The 22,132-nt window shown below is 37.9% G+C and overlaps 4 protein-coding genes and 1 long non-coding RNA gene across 8 annotated transcripts in view; 1 reads left to right on the top strand and 4 right to left on the bottom strand.

Moving 5' to 3' along the window:
• Positions 1-1,203: 1,203 nt before the first annotated feature.
• Positions 1,204-6,485, bottom strand: LOC124308047 (lipase 3-like). The gene is made up of 8 exons (XM_046770365.1): positions 5,566-6,485; positions 4,656-4,854; positions 3,341-3,455; positions 2,347-2,593; positions 2,068-2,226; positions 1,894-1,978; positions 1,677-1,819; positions 1,204-1,579 (listed from the first exon to the last, which is right to left on the bottom strand). Exons 1-8 carry the CDS (start codon positions 5,746-5,748, stop codon positions 1,427-1,429), a joined length of 1,284 nt encoding a protein of 427 aa, XP_046626321.1. The 5' UTR covers positions 5,749-6,485; the 3' UTR covers positions 1,204-1,426.
• A 2,020-nt stretch (positions 6,486-8,505) lies between these two features.
• On the bottom strand, positions 8,506-10,438 carry LOC124308053 (homocysteine S-methyltransferase-like). The gene has a single exon (XM_046770375.1). The coding sequence runs from the start codon at positions 10,130-10,132 to the stop codon at positions 9,158-9,160; it is 975 nt and encodes a 324-aa protein (XP_046626331.1). The 5' UTR covers positions 10,133-10,438; the 3' UTR covers positions 8,506-9,157.
• An 807-nt stretch (positions 10,439-11,245) lies between these two features.
• Positions 11,246-22,132, top strand: part of LOC124308057 (uncharacterized) — a 30,443-nt gene continuing 19,556 nt past the window's right edge. The window contains exons 1-2 of the long non-coding RNA XR_006908904.1: positions 11,246-11,458; positions 11,537-12,219. This is a non-coding gene — a long non-coding RNA (uncharacterized LOC124308057). The remainder of the gene's footprint in view (positions 11,459-11,536; positions 12,220-22,132) is intronic.
• Positions 12,787-16,076, bottom strand: LOC124308051 (transaldolase). 2 transcript variants are annotated; one of them, XM_046770369.1, is made up of 6 exons: positions 15,847-16,076; positions 14,875-14,998; positions 13,785-14,024; positions 13,569-13,694; positions 13,349-13,485; positions 12,787-13,247 (listed from the first exon to the last, which is right to left on the bottom strand). In XM_046770369.1, exons 1-6 carry the CDS (start codon positions 15,944-15,946, stop codon positions 12,973-12,975), a joined length of 1,002 nt encoding a protein of 333 aa, XP_046626325.1. In that variant the 5' UTR covers positions 15,947-16,076; the 3' UTR covers positions 12,787-12,972. The 2 variants fall into 2 exon arrangements, with proteins under 2 accessions (XP_046626325.1, XP_046626326.1); XM_046770370.1 differs by lacking the exon at positions 15,847-16,076 and adding an exon at positions 15,230-15,372.
• Positions 16,678-21,747, bottom strand: LOC124308052 (UDP-galactose translocator). Of its 3 annotated transcripts, none has more exons than XM_046770372.1 (5): positions 21,623-21,747; positions 20,621-20,714; positions 19,553-19,672; positions 19,156-19,370; positions 16,678-19,067 (listed from the first exon to the last, which is right to left on the bottom strand). In XM_046770372.1, exons 2-5 carry the CDS (start codon positions 20,634-20,636, stop codon positions 18,417-18,419), a joined length of 1,002 nt encoding a protein of 333 aa, XP_046626328.1. In that variant the 5' UTR covers positions 20,637-20,714; positions 21,623-21,747; the 3' UTR covers positions 16,678-18,416. The 3 variants fall into 3 exon arrangements, with proteins under 3 accessions (XP_046626328.1, XP_046626329.1, XP_046626330.1); XM_046770373.1 differs by lacking the exon at positions 21,623-21,747 and adding an exon at positions 21,213-21,493; XM_046770374.1 differs by lacking the exon at positions 21,623-21,747 and adding an exon at positions 20,877-21,146.

Below are 22,132 nucleotides of genomic sequence, written 5' to 3'. Positions count from 1 at the left end.
ACTTATACTTCCTAGGTGAATTTAACTAATGCAGTGGTGTATGTAATTAATGATTCGGTAACTTTGATAGAGAGAAAAATGTAAACCTGCATCTCAAAGCATTTCAAACCCTACACACGACACAGATTCCATAAGGTGTGTGCCAAAACATACTGTGAGTAATCCGTTACATCGGAACACTTATGCACTTAGATCTGCGATCCGGTGTCAAGTACATGATATTATTACTTTTATACTCATCATCCATATATGTAATTAGCTCGATGTTAAACCGTGAACCGATGTGATGTGTGCTGTTTCACCTCTAAGATAGTGCGGGGGACGATGTAATCAGGCAACTATTTAACAATTGGTAATTCACTGTCCAAAATAACGATTTCAAATTGAAAGAAAATTTCTTTGCAATCGAAGTGATGTGAAAAATACCCGACATTCACTTTGAATTACGAAAATCACTGCCCTCGGGACCATAATTATGTAATATACGACAGGGAGTACAAGTACGAAACAATTCTGTGCGATGATATTGCTATACAATCTGAAAATCTGGACGTTACTCGGGCTATGACGAAAATTATGGAATGAGAAAAACACGGACATTATAAACGCAATTACTCCAGTCTGATCATTGTCGCGTGCATAAGTTTTTTCACCGTGTACCGATTTGCATTAAAAACTAAGTATACTGAAGGAACTCAGCAGATGCATATTATACCTACAGGTATTAATAATTGCTGTTTATGTTCTCAGGTGTAGTATTCGTTTGCAATATGTTGTCAATATCGGCTCAGGTCAGGGGCGCTGCAAAGCTGGATGAACCGCTTGAATCAATTATTGCTCATGGGTGAGTTTATAATTTTATTGTTACAGAATTTGTCCATCCATTTTTCGCATTTTCTGCGTAAGTGCTCATATTACGGGTATAATAACTAGAAGGGCAGCGATTAAAGACAATCGATGTATATTTCTTACATTTTCTGTCAAGCTTCGCGTTTCATTGCATGTCTACTTTATACCGTGAAAATTGACGTGTCATAGCGTGAGCAATGATTCGCACCTAATATTTAAAAAGTTCCGCAAAATTTACCATAAAAAAGAAAATCGAATGTTTTCTGATTTCTGTAACGTATGGTCTGATTATGATAGCTGAGTCTTGTTGTGGAGGTTTGGAAAGCTTCAAGAATCAGCTTCAAGGATACATGCTTGGTTTTCAAAAATATTTAATAATTTACAAATATTTTATCTCTTAAAGAAAAGTGGAAGCTTCCCAGGTTAAACGAATGAAAAATTAAAATTAAAATGGCGACCTATTCGAACCGATGCAGAAAGCTTATATGTAGTCATGACATAATTATTGTGGATACAAGAATATGGTCCAACTTGTGATGAAACCACGGGAATCCGCAGCGTGAAATGGAAACCTATTTTATTTGTATTGGTGAATTAATTCTATGGTATCGTCGTACAGAAGACGTTTGGCGTCGGTGGCCCATACGAAGTCAACGTGATTGAACGCTGGATAAGATATTGCGACCGAAGCTACAACGTTCGTCAACCTTTTCTTCAGTTCCATAACGTCCTGCAGGCATATGAGAGTGAAGGTAAACAGAAAATCGATATTTGATTGAGTTATAAATCGATCCATCGACTGCGAGGGTAGCCAAATTTTTTCTTACCACTTCGTAGGAAAGGGGGTCGTTCCTGCCGTAAAAGAGAGCAACTGGTGCTGTTATCTTGGAGACGTCGTAAGCCGGTGGTTCGGCCTGCTGGTAACGTCCGAAATTCTCGACGTAGCCGTAATCGTACTGCCTAAATTGACCTGCCAACCGGTGGGAATTGAACCGTAAATTGAAAAAGCACGATGCTTGAAAAATATTGTTCAATAATTTCTACCACTAGATAAGTGTTGATAGTAGTGCGCCAGCGTCTTGAGCGACATCCCGGCAGGAAAGTAGCTCACCAGGTACGGAATGAGAGTCTGTGAATATTATAGATCAGAGTTTTCAACAACTTATTGATTGATTGTATGCTGCAGAAAAAAGTATAGCCATGGATTTAATAACTCACAGTGTTGAACTGCTCGGGATCTGATCCAAAAAACCTAAAGTATACGTTTAAGCAAACTTTGTGGGTAGCAGCATTTTCGTTGCACAGTGAGTTTAACAGTTGTGTGATGAGAGTGCTTTGCGGATATAGTTCGTGAATTCCCTGGTTACGAAGCGTTTGCTGAAACACGTTTACACGTCCCATCGATAATTGAATCAGGGTCAATGGTCCCACATCGATATACTTATATCACTTATAAAATTTTACAATTTTTATTACACTTTATGTAGGTCGATTTACCTCGATGAAATCACCATTATCCACTAACAATTTTTGGATTCCCGTACGTGCGTGCTTCCAGTAAGCAATTGGCGCGAAACTGACAACCAATCGCAATCGATTGTTGTACTCCGGTCTTTCCGAGAGCAGAATATAGCTGGTGGTCGTGCCCATGGAGTGTCCGATGTAGATCAGACTCTTTTGGCCGGTATGATCGAGAGCGTAGTCTATCATGGCGGGAAGATCGTAGTACGCCATTTCGTGGAAACTGCAGGGAGTAGAAAGAGCAGCGTTGAAAATTATCCGACGAATCTAGGACAAGGATGACCAAGTTGACTCGGAATCGGTAACGAGGGCGTGCGAGAAATGTAGAGGCGATGAAATGCACCGTTCCAACGTGTCCGAGAAAATCACGGAGTTGATCGCGCGTTCACGCGTCCAATGTTGACCAGCTACGATCGCGATTGCAAGGTGAACAACTTAGCAGAGATGTAGTGGCGAGATTTGACTGACTGATATTGATCGGATCGTCCATTCGGATTATTTTTCTGCCGCGTACAAGAGATCACCTCGTCTTGTTCCTGAAGAACGGTTGAAAACAAATTGGAAAACACCGAAGTCTATCGATAATATTAACAACAATAATAATAACAACAGTGGTACAGCGAATAGAGCTATCTTCGGATGGCCTGCAGTCACTTGTAAGTCGGTCGTCAGCGCTCCAGAGTCTTATTGCCAGCCGATCTTTGGATCTCGAGCATTGGAACTTGGCGGTTGAGACCATTGTCAATTGTAATAACGACGGTATGGAATCCAGCTTCGATCCATGTATCGTACATGATACATTATTTGTAAATGTGATTACGACTGACGGTTGGTGGAAGAATTGTTAGTAAAAATTTTCAAGGGGTAATTGGTAGCTCGTAAGATTCGGCTGGAAGCTGCATGAAGAAAAATGGTTACATAATGTGCGGCAGGTGGTGAAAGATTTACAGAGAGCAATGGTAGGAGGTACCTGAATTGCCAAAATTTCGGATCTTCGGGACTCAGAACGACGTGAGATCTTGAGTATGAGTTGCCTCGAAAGTTGCCGACCCACACGTCGTAGCCAGCGTCTGCGAGTAAAAATACTGCAACAAATTGAATACATACAAATACTTCTTTTTTCTGTCAGTTACGTCTGCACGTTCAATCGTTCATTTTATTTTAATTTTTTCTTTCAATGATCAGTAGGCGCAGCTTGACTAACAATAAAAGTCAGATTTCGGCTCTCCGGGAACAAAGCAGCCTTGCACTGCAGCGTCCGAAAGTATTGAAAGAAGAAATTCTTGACCTACGTGTCCGTGGTAGGTTCTTATTTATTTCTCTTTTCTTGGCTTCGGTGGTCTTGAAGCGTGAAAACGGGTTTGACATTGCGACTTAATAACAACGTCGAAAAACTGTTTAATCTTCATCTTGCACTAGAACAAATCTCAAAGCGCGCCTCACGTAAGCTTCGAGTGACTTCAATTTTTCTCAAAGATCGTTTGTAACTACATGTTGCAAAAATGGAACTTGCGAGCTTCGTTATTCGGGGTGATTATTTGACGCGGGGAAAAAGTTCCGGATCCGTCATGAGACAATTACTTCGCACGAATTTTAAGGCCTTAAGTATATAATAATAACAGCTCGTTATAGCACGCTGACCTCAGAAGTTTTGACTGTATAGTACTGAGTGGTAAATCATCTTATGTAAGTGATGCAAACAAATTGCCGTCTGACGTTAGAAAATGTTGTGTTCGTAAGCAATTATTCGTGAAACGAAATGAATCTCGGGTAACTAACAAATTATATGCGTTACGCGATAATAGATGCCATTTTCATCGAAGAAGTCAGCTGGCTTCAGTGCTTTTCTGATGAAAGACATCGTCGCTGTGCACAATTTGATTATAGCATGACATTGTAATTTTCAATAATAATCCACTTGATATCTCGCTTCTTACACGTAAATATTTATAACGTAATTAAAACCAATTTTTGTGAGAAACTAATTCAATTGCTGTTTATACTTAAAGTAACAAGATACGTACATAAGGATATTGACCTACATTTGGAAAATATGTTTACCAGGGCAGAGTTGGACGATTTTTTTCATTCTAATCTTCATTCCTGTTACTATTATTCGTAATTTTTCATCATCTATCAAGGATCAATTACGTACGAGTTGTAGATAGCAAAAAAAGTAAACCGGTTTACGATCGACTCCCTCTTTTCCACTTCATGTAACGTTTGCCCACGCTCACCATCCGCTCGTCAACCTTGACCCAGCAAAAATGATTATTGAACCTCACCTAAATCCCTTCCAGGGCCCATTAAAACCCAACTGTCAGACGACGCCGAGATGCCATGCTGGACGAAAACTACGGGCTTCCTTTTGACTAAAGATGAACGTGCGCTACCAGGAATTCTGTGGAATCTTAGATTGTAGCCATCTATGGTCGTCACGTTGTGCTCCTCGGCTGGATAATGATACTGCTTAACCAATCCCAGCTGAAAATTACAATTGTATGTACGGTGTGGTTTTGATGGAATTAGCTTTATTCTTTACTTCTCGATAAATCCCGAATCTGTTGCATCCTACCGTCTGAGATCGCAACCGATTGGAATGTAGCCGCCGGAAAAGCTACATGATTTTGCAGCTCGTACAGATTTTCCTCATACGGACAACGAAAGTTTCATTATAACTTGTACGCGTTTTCTCTCAAGACTTTTATCCGCATTGCAAATTAATTCCGCGAAAATACGGGTGGATGACACATTGAAACGAATTGTTGAAGAACGAATCCACGCGGTCCACCTAAGAACCAGAACAAAGGAGATTCCCCAGAAGGAAAAATAATTAAATCGACGAAACAAAAGAAAACTGCAAAGTCTGTTCTCAAAGCATGTAAACGATCGTCGGGAATTCCTGCCGCGTGGCGTTCAACCTTGGCAACCTTGACAGCGGTGGCTGTCTGGCTTGCAAGAGACACGAGTTTGTCTTACGCCTGATTAGTTTGCACACGTTGTTGGTAGTAAATGCAAACGCTCAACGTGGCGGTGTTTCTCTGTCATTAGACATTACGGCCAAAGAACTGCAGCGCATCCGCCGAGCGTTGCATCTTTCGAATCAAAAACGCAACCGGCATGAACGAAGGGGAAAGGAACCAAAGAGTTTGCCAAGAACTTAATCGTACTTTGTCGCTAGTTCTCGCTACTTACAAAGTCAGAGACCGCTAAGGAATTCTTCAGCCTGAGCTCTCGAGGAGACGCGTTTCTGACGCGAGTAATTCGAGGGACCGGCGGTGATAAGATGGCCCTCAGGATGTTGAAGGACATTCCCTCGACGGGGCCTTGCATCAAGATAACGAAGGCGATTATCGCACCTGCTTCGCACCTCCTCATCGCTTTGGTTTCTTCGATACAAACGCGATCGATGTTATACTTTCCGATGCAGTTGCACTTGCGGTTACGTTGGGGTAGCGGATTTTCGCTGTGAAAAATTTAACGTTACGCGCAGCAGTCTCGAACGATAAAAATTAAACACTTTCTGAACATGAATAAGGCAGATCCAATACACAACTTGGCCCTATCAAGTTCATTTATATCCAAGACTCAGCTGACCGATCGGCGATAATAATTACGAAACCGCGGTCACTGAAAATCACCAACACATGCTATTTTCAATCAAAATCTCATATTATATAATGACCGATTTGTTGATTCGAGCGAAATATTTTATAACGTAGTGAGCTGGCATTTGGGATTGGTCGGCATTTCTCACGAAGGAAAAGAAAGAACTACCCCGATAAATATACGTTCACATAAAGTACTCTGCAAAGTGAACCAGCTTCACTCACCGAGTGGTACCGATTTCAACAAGGTGCCGTTTCAGTGGCTACTGCGCCTTACTGATACCTGATCTTAGCAGCATACGTCCGTCGAATACTCTAAGATCTCCCCATGCATTCCTTGACTTTTTATCGACCGTTTACGCAAGATCCTTCTAATTTCAGGGTTCACATGTCGTGATTAAACCGATTTGCGTTTAAAGAAATTGTGGCGACAGTACCGGTCCAGTCCACCTTGTCATTCCAGGCGGCAAGAATCTATGAATGTTGACCACGTGTACGAATTCGTTATACACACTCCTGATTTTTAAATTAATCTCTAGGCAATAAAGGAATTAGGAGAATGGATGGATTTTTTCACGCAAGTGCTATGGCGAATTATTCGCGGCCATTTCTTATATGTGGTCGTCATGAAGATTGTAGGCAAGTACATCGCCGAAACTGTGAACGTGAATATTAGTAAATCTGAAGGCGCTTTGAATTTTCAGGACTGGTCTCTTGATTCCGATCTTGTATTCGGAGAGCATTATAATAAAAAATCATCATCATGACTCATCGTGGATTATAGGACTCGGCATTGACGATAAGGTGAAGATCAGTATCGCTAACAAAGAGATGTTTCGATTATTAACAAACTCGCAATGACCATGGACGACTTCGCTTTCAATTGCTTAGAACTTCGTCTAACTCAGTTCTAATCACTTTTTCGAAGGCTGCGCAATTCTCACCGTCATCAGCAAAGCTCACGATCACATCGCCATTTATCAAACGATGTAATAATAAAAACATTTGCATCTTCAAGGTAGAATAAATCACGCTACATTTATTCCCGACCTATTGCTAGTTACTATTCACACTAACGGATTGATCAGCGAATTTGATGTCCGGCCAGAATCTCATTCCTTACTATCGTGTTAATCAAGGGTCTTTCATAGTTTTGGGTCCGATATAATTTTTGTCTCTCCGCAGGTCGCGATCGAAGGAATTGCCCTTAAGGTCTACTCGACTTACTTGAAAATGATACTGATCGTAGTTCAAGTTGTGAATAAAGTGTGGTATCGTTATCAGCCTGACATTTTTTTTTTTTCATTCGCAAGTAATAGATTATTGACGGAAAAATTCTGGGCTTGATTCTGTCGCGTATGGTTTCTAAACACATTGTTTTTTATAAATAAAACGTTGAAATAGTTGAGGAAATCAACTGACGAAAATAACGATTCCAAATTGGAAGTAAATGCGTCGTAATCAAATCGATTTTAGAAATACCCGACATTCACGCGAAATTATGAACTTCACTATCTTCTGGACGAAAATTATTTATACAACAGAGGGTATAAGCCATCAATCTAAAACAATTCTATGCGAGAATGCAATAATATAGTCTTCGAATGTGAATACATTTGAGGCTGCGACTAACGTCATTAATTTAGAAAAACACGGACATTGTAATGCAATTAAATTACTCGAGTCTGCTGATTGTCGGATAAATTTTTTCACTTCATACCGCTTTGCGTTGAAAACTAGCAATACGCGTACCGCAGAACCTCGAGCAGTATATATCCACATGCATATTATACAGGTATTAATAATTGCTGTTTATTTTCTCAGGTGTTTTATTGATTTTCAATTTATCCATACAAAATGTCAGCTCAGGTCAAGGATACTAAAAAGCCAAGCGAACAAGGTAAATCAATTGTTGCTCGTGAGTCACGTTCATAATTTTATCGTTACAGAATTCCCTCATCCATTTTCCGCATTTCCCGATTAAGGCCTCATACTACGGATATAACACAGCTCAACAGAAAAGGAGAGAGTTTTTTTCATGCCTTGATTTTTTCCGTGAATTTTTAGTTTTATACTTTTTTTAACCCCAAACTAAGCGAAAAACGTGTTCAAGGTTAAAATTATGCCCGTACGAAGTGGACTAAAAAAACAAAACCTAATTACACCATGATATTTTAATATGCGGGTATTTGCATATTAACTAAGAATTTTTATTGGTTTCTAAATAAAATTCCGCATTGCATCAACTTTCCAGGTAAAATTTATTGCCCGTATCTTTGGACTTGAACGAAAATTTCCCAACGTGTTTAGGTGCATATGAATTTGCGGACAACCTGTATGCTAATTGACACGTATGGTTTTTCTGTGAAAAAATTTATAAATATATTCTCCTGCCGTTACGTTAAATTTCTTTCAAAGTCTGATAGTTCAAAATACAGAGCATCGGATGAATAACACTTGTGCATGTAATAAATATATGCCATTTTCAATTTCAACATTATATTATTAAACATAATAACAAGAAAAATTAACGGTAAACTGTATATCTTTATTTATCAATGCTTATTTGTATAGACGTACAAAAGTTATCAATACATAAACTTTACAAAAACTATATAATTATGTAGTTTTAATTCTTTGATTTTTTACAGTCTGTAGAAGCAGTACAGTCTTCAATGTGTTTTTGTAAGAAGTACAAAGTAGCAATTTGCAAGCTGACTTAGAGTCAGAAGCTTTAATAGCCGCATTAATAAATTCTGGCGCACAAGTGCACACGGATGGAGTATTGTACTTTAGATTCAGTCGTTCAGAGAAATATGTACTTTGAGATACGTTTTTACATGACTTGCAGATCTCTAATGAATTCCTCAATGAACCGGTTTTATCGCAGTAGTTTGCCAGATTTTTAAAATACAATCTGAATTAAATAGTTCAGCTAGCTTGGTTCGACATGAAGAGATGTCGCAAAATTATATTGTTTCCGGATGGCAAAGAACCATTATACAAACTGCGTTACGGTGGACTGTTTTATGGTGGATCTGACCGAATGAGAAAAAAACAATTTGAATCTTATAGACGTTCTTCGAATGTAACTCCTATCGAGGTGAACGATCGTCCAATTTTGTCAAAGTAACTTTTGAAACAGTATTCTCAGTTCATTTGAATTTCTTCCGCTTTAGTTACTTCAAAGTTTCCGTTTCCCAGCGTTTGACAGCATCTCGTATTAGTGTTATATCCTTGGCATATGTACGGCAGCAACCGCCGATGTATCGAACCCCGAGATTTAGCCAATCGGCAACAAAGTTTTCCAGAGAATCCGTAGTCTCTCCAGGTTGCCACCCTTCGCTAACAACGTACCGCTCTCCGCTATTAGGATAAACGACCAAAGGTAGACTATCCTCTTTTCTGTCCTTATTGATTTCTGCAAGTAAAGGAGAAACGCATCGTGGAGCGATGCAATTCACTCCTACAGCGACTATCTGTCCAGGTAAAGCTTTGACGAAACATGCCAGAGCGACCTCTTTGAAATTGCTACCGTCAGCCAGACTCCTTCCATCCTGACGACATGAGAACGACAGCCAGGCTTTCATTGCCGGATAGTCCCTCAGCAGGTCGACCAATGCTTCAGCCTCAATTTTATTTGGTATGGTCTCGAAAGCGAGCAGATCTACTCCACCTTTTACTAAAACTTCCAAACGAGGCTTGTGCCAATTTTTAATCGCTTCGGCGGTAACGTCTGGATCGTAAGCTCCGGTGTACTCTGAGCCATTGTGCAGCGCAGCACCGTAAGGCCCAATAGTACCGACGATCAACTTTCGATCATCCTTGGTCTCCGCCGAATGAATTCTGACTGCTTCTTTGGCAATATCTACCGCGCTTTTGATCAGGGCTAAGCTTTCTTCCGCAGTCAGGTTTAGATGCTTCATAAAACCACCGATCGAAGCCTGATAAGTATTTGTCTGAATGATGTCGGCACCGGCTCGTAGAAAGTCGAGATGAGTCGCCAGAACTGCATCTGGATTAGTAGCTAAGAATCTCGCTGTCCACAAGGGGTCACCGTCAACCTTATTGCCAACATGAACTGACAGCTGAGTTGAAAAGCCACCGTCTAGTATTTTCACTTTACCTCTTTCTTTCGGGCTATCGAGAGACATCTTTCCACCTGTCCCTTTATTTATGTTGACTGCGAATTTGTTGCTATTTTTCTATAGCAAATTACCTTGTGCTCGTCAGCAGCTTGACCTCTTACGACCTTTGTTTGTTTCCCCTTTGACTAGATGTAAAATTTCCTCCTCCCGACTTACGATCAAATCCGTGACGTGTTACTGTCAGTCAGTCTTTGGTTACTACGCCTCTGGTATTAAATCTGTATTTATGCAGGTTTGACCAATTGCACGCCTGCAAAAAAGCAAACCAATACGCTCCACGTCCCAGGAGCATGAATGAACCACTCCGGATTTAGAACCCAACAGAGCTCGGAATTATATTTTTTTTTTCAGAATGCCCATGCCACACGTTTCGTCTCTGGTGTTATCACGTTATTTTGCTGAAAATTCAGATTTTTAAAGTTTCCTGACTCGCACGATCTGTGAAAGCGCATCTATATTATTATAAGGATATATTATCAGTCGGCAACTATATATATATATATATATATATACAGATATGTATTATTATATGCAGATATCAGTGGTTATTACCATTACACAGTGCGAGTTGGCTACCGCCGGTATAAGCCGAGTGATGATATACCGACATCGAGAGCGTGCGGATAATATTGTTCTCGGATTTTGTAATCGACAGAACAGTGCAACGGTATTCGAATATTACTGGAAATTGCGCTTGAAAACTGGAAAACATCAGAGTTACAGTTAAATAAACGAGTGTATAAATCGTGTGAGAATTGTACGGTATTTTTAATTTTCTCTGAATAATTTGCCACTGAGCAAGCCAACGGGTTGTCTCGATTGAATAATTCGTGCGTCAGTGTCTTATATACAGAATAATTTATCATTACATGATTTTACATTTTTAATCTCTAGATTTTACTACTGCGTCCAGCTTAAGAATCCTGCATTTATCGTCAACTCGCAACTAGAATTGAATGCGTGTCGATGCAAATATATGACGCGGAGATGAAAGTTCAAATTAGCGCCTGATTTGGTGTAAACAGCAACCCAAAATCCACGGAAAATCGGTTATAGAGGCGCTGCGGCGACGTGACTGAGCATCCGAGCTCAGTTCCCGAATAGCGAGCGAGCAGGGAGTCACGCGGTCGAATTTTGCAGTGTATAAATCGCGTTATTCAATGTTCGTTGTAATTTAACAGAGCACTAAATCAGTACTGAATTTCCCAGCGAACAAAACCTCGTTACAGCAGCCTCTACTTTTTCTGATTTCGATTATTATCGCGGTTTGCATGTTAAAGGCTTGAACTCGACTGAATTCATATTCGTTCAGTATACGTTTGTCCAAAAGAAGTAAGCATCTCAACTAGGTTCGTTTATTATTCAATAATATGTAATGTGAATTTTTCGTGACCTTGAATTTTCTTATAGCATTCATTTTGATCGCCGAGATAAACAACACACGATCGGTATCACGTGAGCAACGATGCGAAGTTGGTTGCGGATGCAGTTTCAAATGCAACGCTCAGAGAGTTCGGACGCTTCGCAACGGCAGGTCAACGAAATTACCATAAAAATTATGTCGTAATTACGTTATTTATCGTGTCGTGTTGAGCACATGCTGATGAAAATCACCTGCTCCGGGAATTCTGCGCCCGTCGAGAGATAATTGTGAGTGAAAACATTGTGAGTGAAAATATTGTGAGTGAATAGTTCGACGTGCAAGTCGGTTGAACAAAAGAAAGTTACGAGGTAAACAATTTTTTTTTTTTAATATCCAACACATCATTCGGTTTTGTCTGTCGTATCCCGGTATAAACAACAAACAATCGAGATGCCACCATCTTGCCATCTTGACAATGTTCCGAAGATTTCGCGATCGAATCTTCGCATGCATCGACATAATTTATTTAGTGATTCGCAGTACCTGGATGGAATTCTACCTTTAGTGATAACCAGTGATAACCACGGGAATATCAAATTTAGTGAGTGATGCTCATGGGAATATAAAATTTGTTCAGTGATACCTTCAGCAATACATAATTTAACCAGTGATTGTGATGTGAATTCAGTTCTGATGTCGAGGCTGGCCTGATTTACACGATGCAGCATGAGTAAGTCGCATGGATTTGAAATATTTTAAATCATACAATTGCACTTCGAGTTAGACATAAATACCATCACGAACAAAATGCGAGCGATAACGTACTTTTTATCGATATGCTAGTTGACTATGCCAGGGGTGGATATGTAAGACTTCAGTTGTATCGGCACATCTAGTGGCCTGCATTATCAACCTGGAAGCAAAAAAGTCCATCTGCTTTGACAGAGTAGCTTACCGATTCGGTTAGCACTTCATGTAATTGATAATAACTATTCTTGCTCTTTCTCATCTTTCGTTTACGCCTTTTTGGCCTGCAGATCCTTGAACGATGATAGGATAATCAGGTCGAAAATATTTTTCGAGAAATTTGAAAAGCTTAGATTTTTCAAAATTATTGTCAACTTTCAGCGGCCTCTATACTTTTTAGCGTTCCATAATTTTAAAATTGAGTCACAGTCTAAAGAATAGATTTTGTTTGTAGGGTCAAAATGGACTTTCACACTTCCATAATACCATAATTATATTACAATTTACAAAGTATTCGAAAAGGAGCTAAAGTAATATTTTCTGCCAGTACTTAGAGTTATTAAGTTTAAAGATTTCTTTATTGTGAATATTTTCGTAAACAATCACCTATGACAGAGTACACAGCCACCAACAAGGTGTAGAAAAAAAATATTCTGTTGGAAATGTTAAAATTTTCAGTTTCTATGTACACAACAATTGATGAATTACGTCATCATAGGATTTATACAGAAAGAAATTAGGCTTGCAATTTCTCCTGGAGAAGCTTTTCGAGTTTACACATATCCACGGCAAATTTCCGGATCCCATCAGAGAGTTTATCAGTTGCCATCTGATCCTCGTTTAATAACCATCTAAACTTTGCTTCGTCAAGAGTTATCTTTTCAAGATCTGATTTTTTAGCTGCAGCAACATTCAAGGCTTGCTTCACCGGTTCGGTACTTTTTTCCAATTCGTCCAACAGCTTCGGGCTAATTGTCAGGTAGTCACAACCAGCCAATTCTTTGATTTCACCTAGAGACAAATTGTTTTTTCAATTAATATTTTGATAATGACTAACTGCTGGATCATTCTAAACGCAGTGTGTAAATGTTTTGCAATATATGTATACTGACCAACATTTCTGAAGGATGCGCCCATCACAACGGTTTTATACCCATACTTTTTATAATAGTTGTAAATCTTGGTTACGGAAATGACTCCGGGGTCCTCCTTGGCTTCGTATGACTTGTTATTAGTGTTCGCGACGTACCTGGAGAACAAAAGTTTCAGAGTTTGAATTGATTCGCGTGTCGACCGAAGCGGAATTTTATGCAGCAAAATCGAGATTCTCACCAATCTAGAATTCGTCCCACAAATGGAGAGATCAAAGTCACACCGGCTTCAGCACATGCGATGGCTTGAGCAAATGAAAACAGAAGAGTCAAGTTGCAGTGAATTCCGTACTTCGTTTCGAGTTCCCTTGATAAAACATAATGCAGATATTATATTAACAAAATCTGGAACCATTCGAATACGCGCAGTCTGCTTATCGTTAAAGTTAGAACTTACTTAGCTGCCTGGATGCCTTCCCATGTAGATGCAAGCTTTATAAGAATACGTTCTTTACTAATCCCAGCTTCCTCGTACAAGGAAATGAGTTTCTTAGCTTTTTCAATACTAGCTTCCTTATCAAACGAAAGTCTAGCGTCAACTTCAGTAGAAACTCGTCCAGGTACAATTTTCAGAATTGCTTGTCCGAAAAGGACGCATGTCATATCAATAGCCGCCTCAGTTTGTTCAGCCAGTGTTCTAAATGTTGTGAATTAATATTTCTGTTAAATACATCGAATTCTTGTCTTGCTTGGTTTATCAAGTCAGGAGATAAGGAATCTTACATTATTTTGTATTGATAAACTATAGTTCCGGATTCATGAACATCCGTTAAACGTTTAACGAGCATAATATATAATGGCCCATCATCAAGTTAGGAGATAAGGGATCTCACATTATTTCTGATCGATAAGCTATAACCCCGGATTCTTGAATATCCGGTAAACGTTCAATGGACGTAATATATAACGACCCGTTATAATTTTCTGTTTTTATTGTTCTCGACTGTTTGATTCGTATTTCACAGACACAGTTCATATCGCTTTCTCAAATCTCAGACAACTTCACAATATGGGATAACCTTTTAAACAAGTTTTAGCCGTATCATTGCAAATTCTACTCTCATTTTTTTATAAATAATATACTGAAATAATTGACTGACATTAGAAGTCCTAAAACAAAATTTCACGACTTCTAACGCAAGTGAATTGTTTTGGTATATCATGTATGATATAAAATACGCCTGAAACTGGTTGATTAATTCAGTTTTTGTGGCTAGAGAAATGGTTTTTATTTTTTCCAACTACAGCGTGCCGTTACAAAAAATTACGAAAAAATAAGGAATGTAAAAATAATAATTTCATAATTTTGCTCGGATGTTTCACAAGTTAAACGTTCAACGGACTTTCATGAATTTAGGGGATTCTCCATCAGACATTTAAATGGATAGTCAGAACAGAAATAGGGAACTACAATTCTTCAATCAATTTTCACTTCGTTTCCTATTTAAGAGAAATGAGAGAGATGCATTTATTTGTTCACAACTCACGTTCCAATTTTAGCTCCATACTGCACAGCCTTGTCAATTAGATGAGCATATTTCTTGTCGGTCGCAGCAGCGAGAATTAGAGACGGGTTTGTTGTAGCATCAGTGGGTTTAAATTTTTCCATAGCTGGTAAATAGAATTTTTAACTATCAATCAAATGTATCTTACATTCTTAGACAAGATAAATATGTTGGAATACATATATATTATAATATTAATACAGAACATTGAATTACAATACAAGATAATATTCCATCTAACATTGAATTATAACAATTTTTATGAAGGCATAGTTTTCAAACTATATTTTTGCAAGACTGAACAAATAAAAAGTGAGTTTTTTCGATAATCTCATACCGAAATTACACTGCTGGTACAAACATGCAACAGGTATTCTGTAGCCATCGCTTCATAGAGATGTTTGAAAGGCCTAGTTCTTTCGAAATTTCAACTCTAAGTAGATAACGAAACAATTTTCATTTATAATTTGAATTTGAAACATTCGATGTACTATCAACGATAGTTATCGATAATGTAGCGCCATTCGAACGCGTGTTTTTGCGGCACATGAGGGACCTTTGAATGATTATTGAATGACTTTCACGCAACGGTCAATGTCATTTGGTGTAAATTCAATTCATGCGTTTTTTTTTTTTTCTTTAGAAACGAACGATTCCGCGTTACGCTCTAATCTGCACGCGTATTACATCGCGTATTTTTTTAATTCTTCGGTACAGGTGGTTGGTTGCACGTCTTGCCGATAAGATAACCTGCGAGATATAGGAATTGGAAACAAACGAATGCTGAAATAATTACTACAGGTGAATGAGACCGCACCGAATTGCTGGAAATAATAAATTGCAAATCATTCTGACGCGTGAGATGTTTAATTCGTGATGTAATATCGGTAAATAATGTAAGATTCGCGTCGCACAAGGTGTAGTGTAATGTTAAGCGATACGAATCTCCTTTACCTTGGAAATCGCCAGTGTCGGCGACAACTGTGGTAAGCGTTTTTAGCTGATCCAACGAGCTCGTCATCTTGCTCTTCTTGCACTGCGGCTGTTCGCTCATTCTTCACCAATTTTATTAGCTCCGGCCTACGGAACGATAAGCGAAAGACGCACGAGGGAAAAATAAAAATGCAAATCTGTTAGAAGCCGACGATACTGACGGGGACGAATTGCAGTCATTGAAAGACCACTTGCTGACGGGTTTGCCAACCTTTAAAAATCAAATCCAACACATCTCCTATCATAGTTGTCCTTATCACGGCTCCAGAAACTAGTTTCTTTATCGAGAATTGAACATTTTTGTCATTCGCATTCACAAACTCTGTATCTGACGATTATCGAACGCTGTGATTTTTTCTGATTATTAATACTTTTCCCGCAAGTTTTTTCACGCTCAATAGTTGACTGGTCTGCAAGACTTTTTGATTTCAACAATTTCATTGGCCACACGCGTCGTGTTACGACATATATCGGCAAGTAATAGGTATATTCTCTTGACTCCTTGATTACGATCGCATTGAGGAGAATTACTTGCTTCTCTTTTCAATGCCATGAATTGAAAGGAGAAACGACCAATCAGTGATCAATATATTCAGTGGCGTGGAGTCAAGCGAATACACCCATTGAAATTTAATTTTTACACCATTAATTTGAAAGTGATATTGCACTTGACGCAATTTACATGCATTTACATTCAAGGATTATTCAGGTTCCGAGTTGAAAGAGCATCATTGGTAGAAAGATCGACGTATCCCACACAAATATTGATACATTAAAATTACTTAGTTGGTGTAAGACTAAATCAAAATCATGTTTATTAATCCAGCTTAACAATCGAATCAAATACAACAAAACGTTACAATTCTTCCGCTGAATATATCCAGCGCTTAAAAATGATTGAGTGATTATTACTTGTTAAAAGCTATTTACAATTGTAGTAGGAGTTCATTTTATGTATAAAAATATAGGTTTATTTACAGCCCCTGATTAAAAAAAATCTTATACATTAATAACATAATATGGGTATATATATAAGTATAATGGATGTATTTTTGCAAGTATAAGCAACTTGCAATTGACATCGAGAGTAAGTAGAAAATTGTCTTGAATTAGCATGAAGCTGAAGTTAGTAAAGTCAATATAAAGAAACGTTCAAATAAAAATCACTATTTTACAACTTTAGAGTGACTTTGAAGAAGTTAAATCCTCAAGATATTATCTTTTTTCATGCTCTAAACCAGTGACTAAATTTTAAATAATTCTCACATTATGAAATAGCGAATTTTTCTGAAAATACATTGTTACAATGATATTACAAACTTCAATCTCATGAGTTCACTGGAATTTGAAATGTGATAAAATTATAATACTATAATCATAATAGGCACAAAAACGAGGAACGAATATACACATATCTATATACATTTACGCAAATGATCCAGGATTTTAATTATAACTCTTTCCCGTCATTTTAGCATCCACAATTATTTTTTGTTTCATCGAATTTATTAATCACTAAGTATTTTGACAACAGTCGAGAAACAAGAACAATGATATAAATAAAAAATGAGAATTTCGTATTTGTACTAAGTACAGGTGTCAGATCAGCTAATTCTTCACTAATGAATTGAGTATTCGCATAGGAAAGGTTTATCGAAGCTTCAATATTTATTTCTTGAACGGATAATCAACTCAAAATAGAAAGGTATTTGAGATGCTGTTGAAAGATATGGTGAACTTGCAAGAGCTGAAATTTGATATGCGTTTCGATTATTCCATAAAAGTATCTACAAAACGATGTGGATAATCGCGAGGTGTTAATTTAATTTTCAATTGGAACTGAAAATTATTCCACTGCTTGAACCGCTAACGTCTTTCAATTCACAAGGGATGCAACTTAATGCAACATCCAACAAAGTTCCTAGAGTATTATATATTACCAATACTGCAAGTTTCTGTTTCTTTTTTCTCTCATAAGACGAAACTCACGAAGGCCTCCCCACAATCATAACGTGCAAAGAAAGTATAAGAACACGGAATCAGAAATAGAATATCTATGAAATAAATTTTAATTTTACTTGGAAATGAACAACGAGTTGGCTTTACTGGCAGCGCAAATCTACAGAATGGTTGGAAAACAGAGATCGAGCAGTTTTCGATTCAGTCAAATGATATAAGTTTTTTATATGGTACGATACTTTTATTACCATTAATATTATAGCAGTAACGTATCGTAATGAAATATTTATACTTTTCGTAAAATAGATATACCTCAAATGATGAGGTAATACTTGAGATGAATACAAAATTGAGGTAATTTTTTTATTCCCAAGAATGTGAATTTGACAAATTCAAGAAGTTTGACGATTTTGATGATTTTATCATTCTCGAATCAAGCTTATAATTCCATACGGGAATTTCAGCAATCCAAACAATATTACTTGAATAAATTTCACACAACTCTGCCAATTAGTATCAAAGATTTTAATTTATTAATTCCTAAATTGAAATAGTCCCTAATAACTTCGATTTCACACTTTATCAATGAGTGAATGAGTGTCAGAAATAATGGTCTTTCTTGGTTGATGACTGTACATAAAAATCGAACAAATAACCAAAGCTGCTCCAGTACTGAATTGGAAAGTTAAATGGAATGCGAACAAGTATATGGAAGCTATGCAAGATATAACGATGGCTAGCGAGGTAGCAAAACCCTTCAGGATGTTATCGGCGTGTTTGACGACCATCGCTACAACGAGCCCACCACCGGCTTGGAGCAGGACTAAATAATTAACGAACCAGTCGTAACCGAAAAAGAATCCCTGGTGGCGAATAACTGCTCCGTCGTATAAAAAACAAGTGAATAATCCAAACGGTAAAGAAAGCAAACTCAGTTGAACGTTTCGCATCCATACAGAAATATCAGATCCTTTAAGAATTTTTTCAAAGTAAATGCCTGCAAATCCTGATAGGAAACATGCGCTCAGCGCAGCTGAAAATCCAACCAACTGATTTTGTTCCATTCCCGATGGTACAGTGGTTGGATTGCTTTGAGCTAGTTGAACCAAGACAACGCCTGCCAAGAGTAGAACCAAGGCACCCCACTGAATGGAGCGTAAAGTTCTATGAAGTATCAATACGGCAAAGAAAGCTGTCGTCAAGATCTTCAGCTGATATGTTACCTGAAATTGGGAAGAAGTATTATTCCGTGCTTAAAAAAGTCTTGCGAAACGAGACTCAAACATTTTAAAGGATTGATTTTGAATTTACCTGATATGTCGCCGCATCCAAATGGGAGGCGGACACGTACAACAAATTATTTTGTATGATGTAGACCAGAGATGGTACGCAGACTTTCAAAGTGTCCATAGGCTGTTTGAGCACGGTTTTGTCAATGGCGTGTAGAAATTTTCTTATACTCCCTTCTTCCATATAGACCAACACTAGACATGTTACTAGCTTAACCACTTCCGCCATAACCACAGCTGTATCAGAAAATTAGTACTCAGGTCTATTACAGATCGTTTATAAGTACGAGAAGTATTGATCACCATACAAAGAGTATTTAGTGACCAGACAAAAAATGCATTACGGAAAATGCAAGGGATATGGTAGACCTAATGCAAGTATTAAAAAATCCCAACTTATTATCAAACTATTCAATTACCTGTTGACGATAAAAACATGTCTCCAGATCTGGTTCGCGCGTAACGCATGCTGAGTCCCAGGACAGCATTTTGAAGAGTTAGTGTAACTAAACTGATGTACTTGAGGAACTGCGGACTGACTAAAACGATATACAGACTGCTATTGTATCATTGGAAATTATTGAATTAGGACGATTGCTAGAAAAGTGGTAATTATTCTTGTGGGCTTATGCAAGTTGGTAAAAATTACTGATTAATACCTCAATTGTTCGAAAGGAATCATCCAACAATAAATCGTTGTCATAGAAATCAACTTTTGAAATCTAACTTTTTAGATGAGATATAGTTATGGAGTTATTCATACACCTAGGAAATTTTTCAATAATGAAAAGTTTCAGAGCAAGTATTCCGTAAGATTGTGTTTCCATTAAATTTCTTTAAAATGGACGATTGTTAAGGAAAAGATGAGAAAAGATATGCTATTGTTCAGTCACACAAAAATGCAGGACTCATTAATGAATTGTAAACTTTTTTTGACAGCCAGACTATCTGGTTGTTATCAGATGGTCGTAAAATTACAATGCCTTGAAATAATTCAATAGCTGTTAAATTTAATCTTACTTTTACTGCAACAAAGGGTATTCAGCCAAGTTCTCTTATCGATTGAAAACAAAAGATGTGCGTATTTATAATACGGTTCATTAATATGAATCAATTCAGAAACATTTGGACCGATAGTATTTCACAATAAATTTCTGAAGCATAAAAGTTTCATTGGCATAGTGTTATACCGTAGCATTGATATCTATCCCTACGGGATATTTCACATTTTATTTTACAGACATAATTATTGGTTAATTAGATAAGTCAACCGTGATAAGAGAACAATCTGAAACAGGATGTAATGTGGGCAGGTTCCAACTTTTATTTGATACTTTGAATGATGAAATCTGGTACGACGACGAAGCATTTCATTGCAAGTAAAGTTAACTCAAAATTGTTGATAATAAACTAATGAATAACGTGGGTATTATAAATGTTAGAATTTAATGAATGAAACTATGGAGTGCAATAATTGATTTTCATACCTGATTGTTTAGGCATTTTAACGTCGAGCAGGCAAATTTCAATAACTGCAGATTAGAATGAAAATAAAATCCAACAATCTTTCATCGCACTTATCTGAAAATGAAATGGATAAATTTACAACGATCCATCATCGGGTATTAGGAAATACAGAGCGTTTAAGACAATGGGGGAAGGAATTTAATCAGACGACAATTATCACGAATAACTGTTTCGAACGTTCCAACAGTACGTCTGACTTTCTTTGGAAATCCTTACAGTCAATGATCGTATCAGAGTTAACCTCAGCTCGATTAATTCCTTTTATTAATTTCTCCGCCTTCTTTTCCATCGTCAAAACCGAGAAATTCATTGTTTCAATAGCTTATCGATCACGGACAGACGATAATTCGAGTACGTTGCAATATCAATATTTTGTCTGTGCACTTTCTCCACGTTAGCTGCGCGTATAAATCTGCTGTGCAGCTGTCAAAACGCTTGAAACGTGCATACATTGCATACGTATATATATACAGTACCAAACGTTGAATCCGTAATAATGTGTGAGAATATAACTTCTCTCGTATTTAATTATTGTCTGAGTCACGTATTTACCTTTGCTAAATATTCAGCCAAAGCTAATACGACCGCACGCTGTAATATACACGTTGACACTAGGTACGGAAAGTAAACCATCTGCTGCCTGGTTCGGACAAGTTCTGACAAATTCTGACCACCCGACTCGGCGCCGGAGCTACGTCGGGACGAAAGTGATTGCACAAACGATAACCGCGATTCGAGGATTGAAATTTTGTTTACGAGCTTGCGGCGATAAATGCATACCTACGCGATTTCACATGCGGAATAACAATAGGTAAATTAATTCGAACAAAAGACTGACGGGGTCTGCTTATTTCAATTTTCACGTTACGGATCGTTAGCCGGTTTTTCGAAATTTTTCAACCTGTACCTAAATGGCTGACATGTAGGTATTTGTAAAAGAATTTAGTTTCTCATTTACTTACCGTCAGATTTCCTCGCTGTCGCGTTGTGAAACGTGGCTCGATGAACAGCTTTCGAATTTAGCGTGGCGCGCATTGTGAGCATCGATGTTATACACAAGCGATTATAGGAGTTTCTAATTATGGATCCATGTATGCACAACTGTTTTCGATGTTAGCTTTGACAAGGTCCGAACGATTACGCAACTAATTTCTTCGTGTCGGGAATTTGAATAGAAGTAACGATGTTCGTCGCCGTATGAATGTATTATCACGTATTCCATTGGATCGATGCAGTCGGTAGAACTACGACGACTCTTGTTGTCGACGATTTTACACACTTTTTCAAATTTTAACAGTCATTTACGCTCACAGTTTGCTGTTCAGTTTCGCGTCGACACTTCGCTGCACCTATCAAAGCAAATGAGCCACAAAAAAATGCCTCGTTATTCGAGATAGTAGCTGAACAATATCTGGATTCTGAAAGCTAACCTATAACGCAGAAACTGATGTAAATATTTCTTTTCGTCGAGT

Source organism: Neodiprion virginianus, chromosome 6 (assembly GCF_021901495.1).
Source record: "Neodiprion virginianus isolate iyNeoVirg1 chromosome 6, iyNeoVirg1.1, whole genome shotgun sequence".
NCBI lineage: Eukaryota > Metazoa > Arthropoda > Insecta > Hymenoptera > Diprionidae > Neodiprion > Neodiprion virginianus.
The sequence above is the reverse complement of the archived record's forward strand: the minus strand, read 5'-3'. Positions and strand labels throughout refer to the sequence as shown.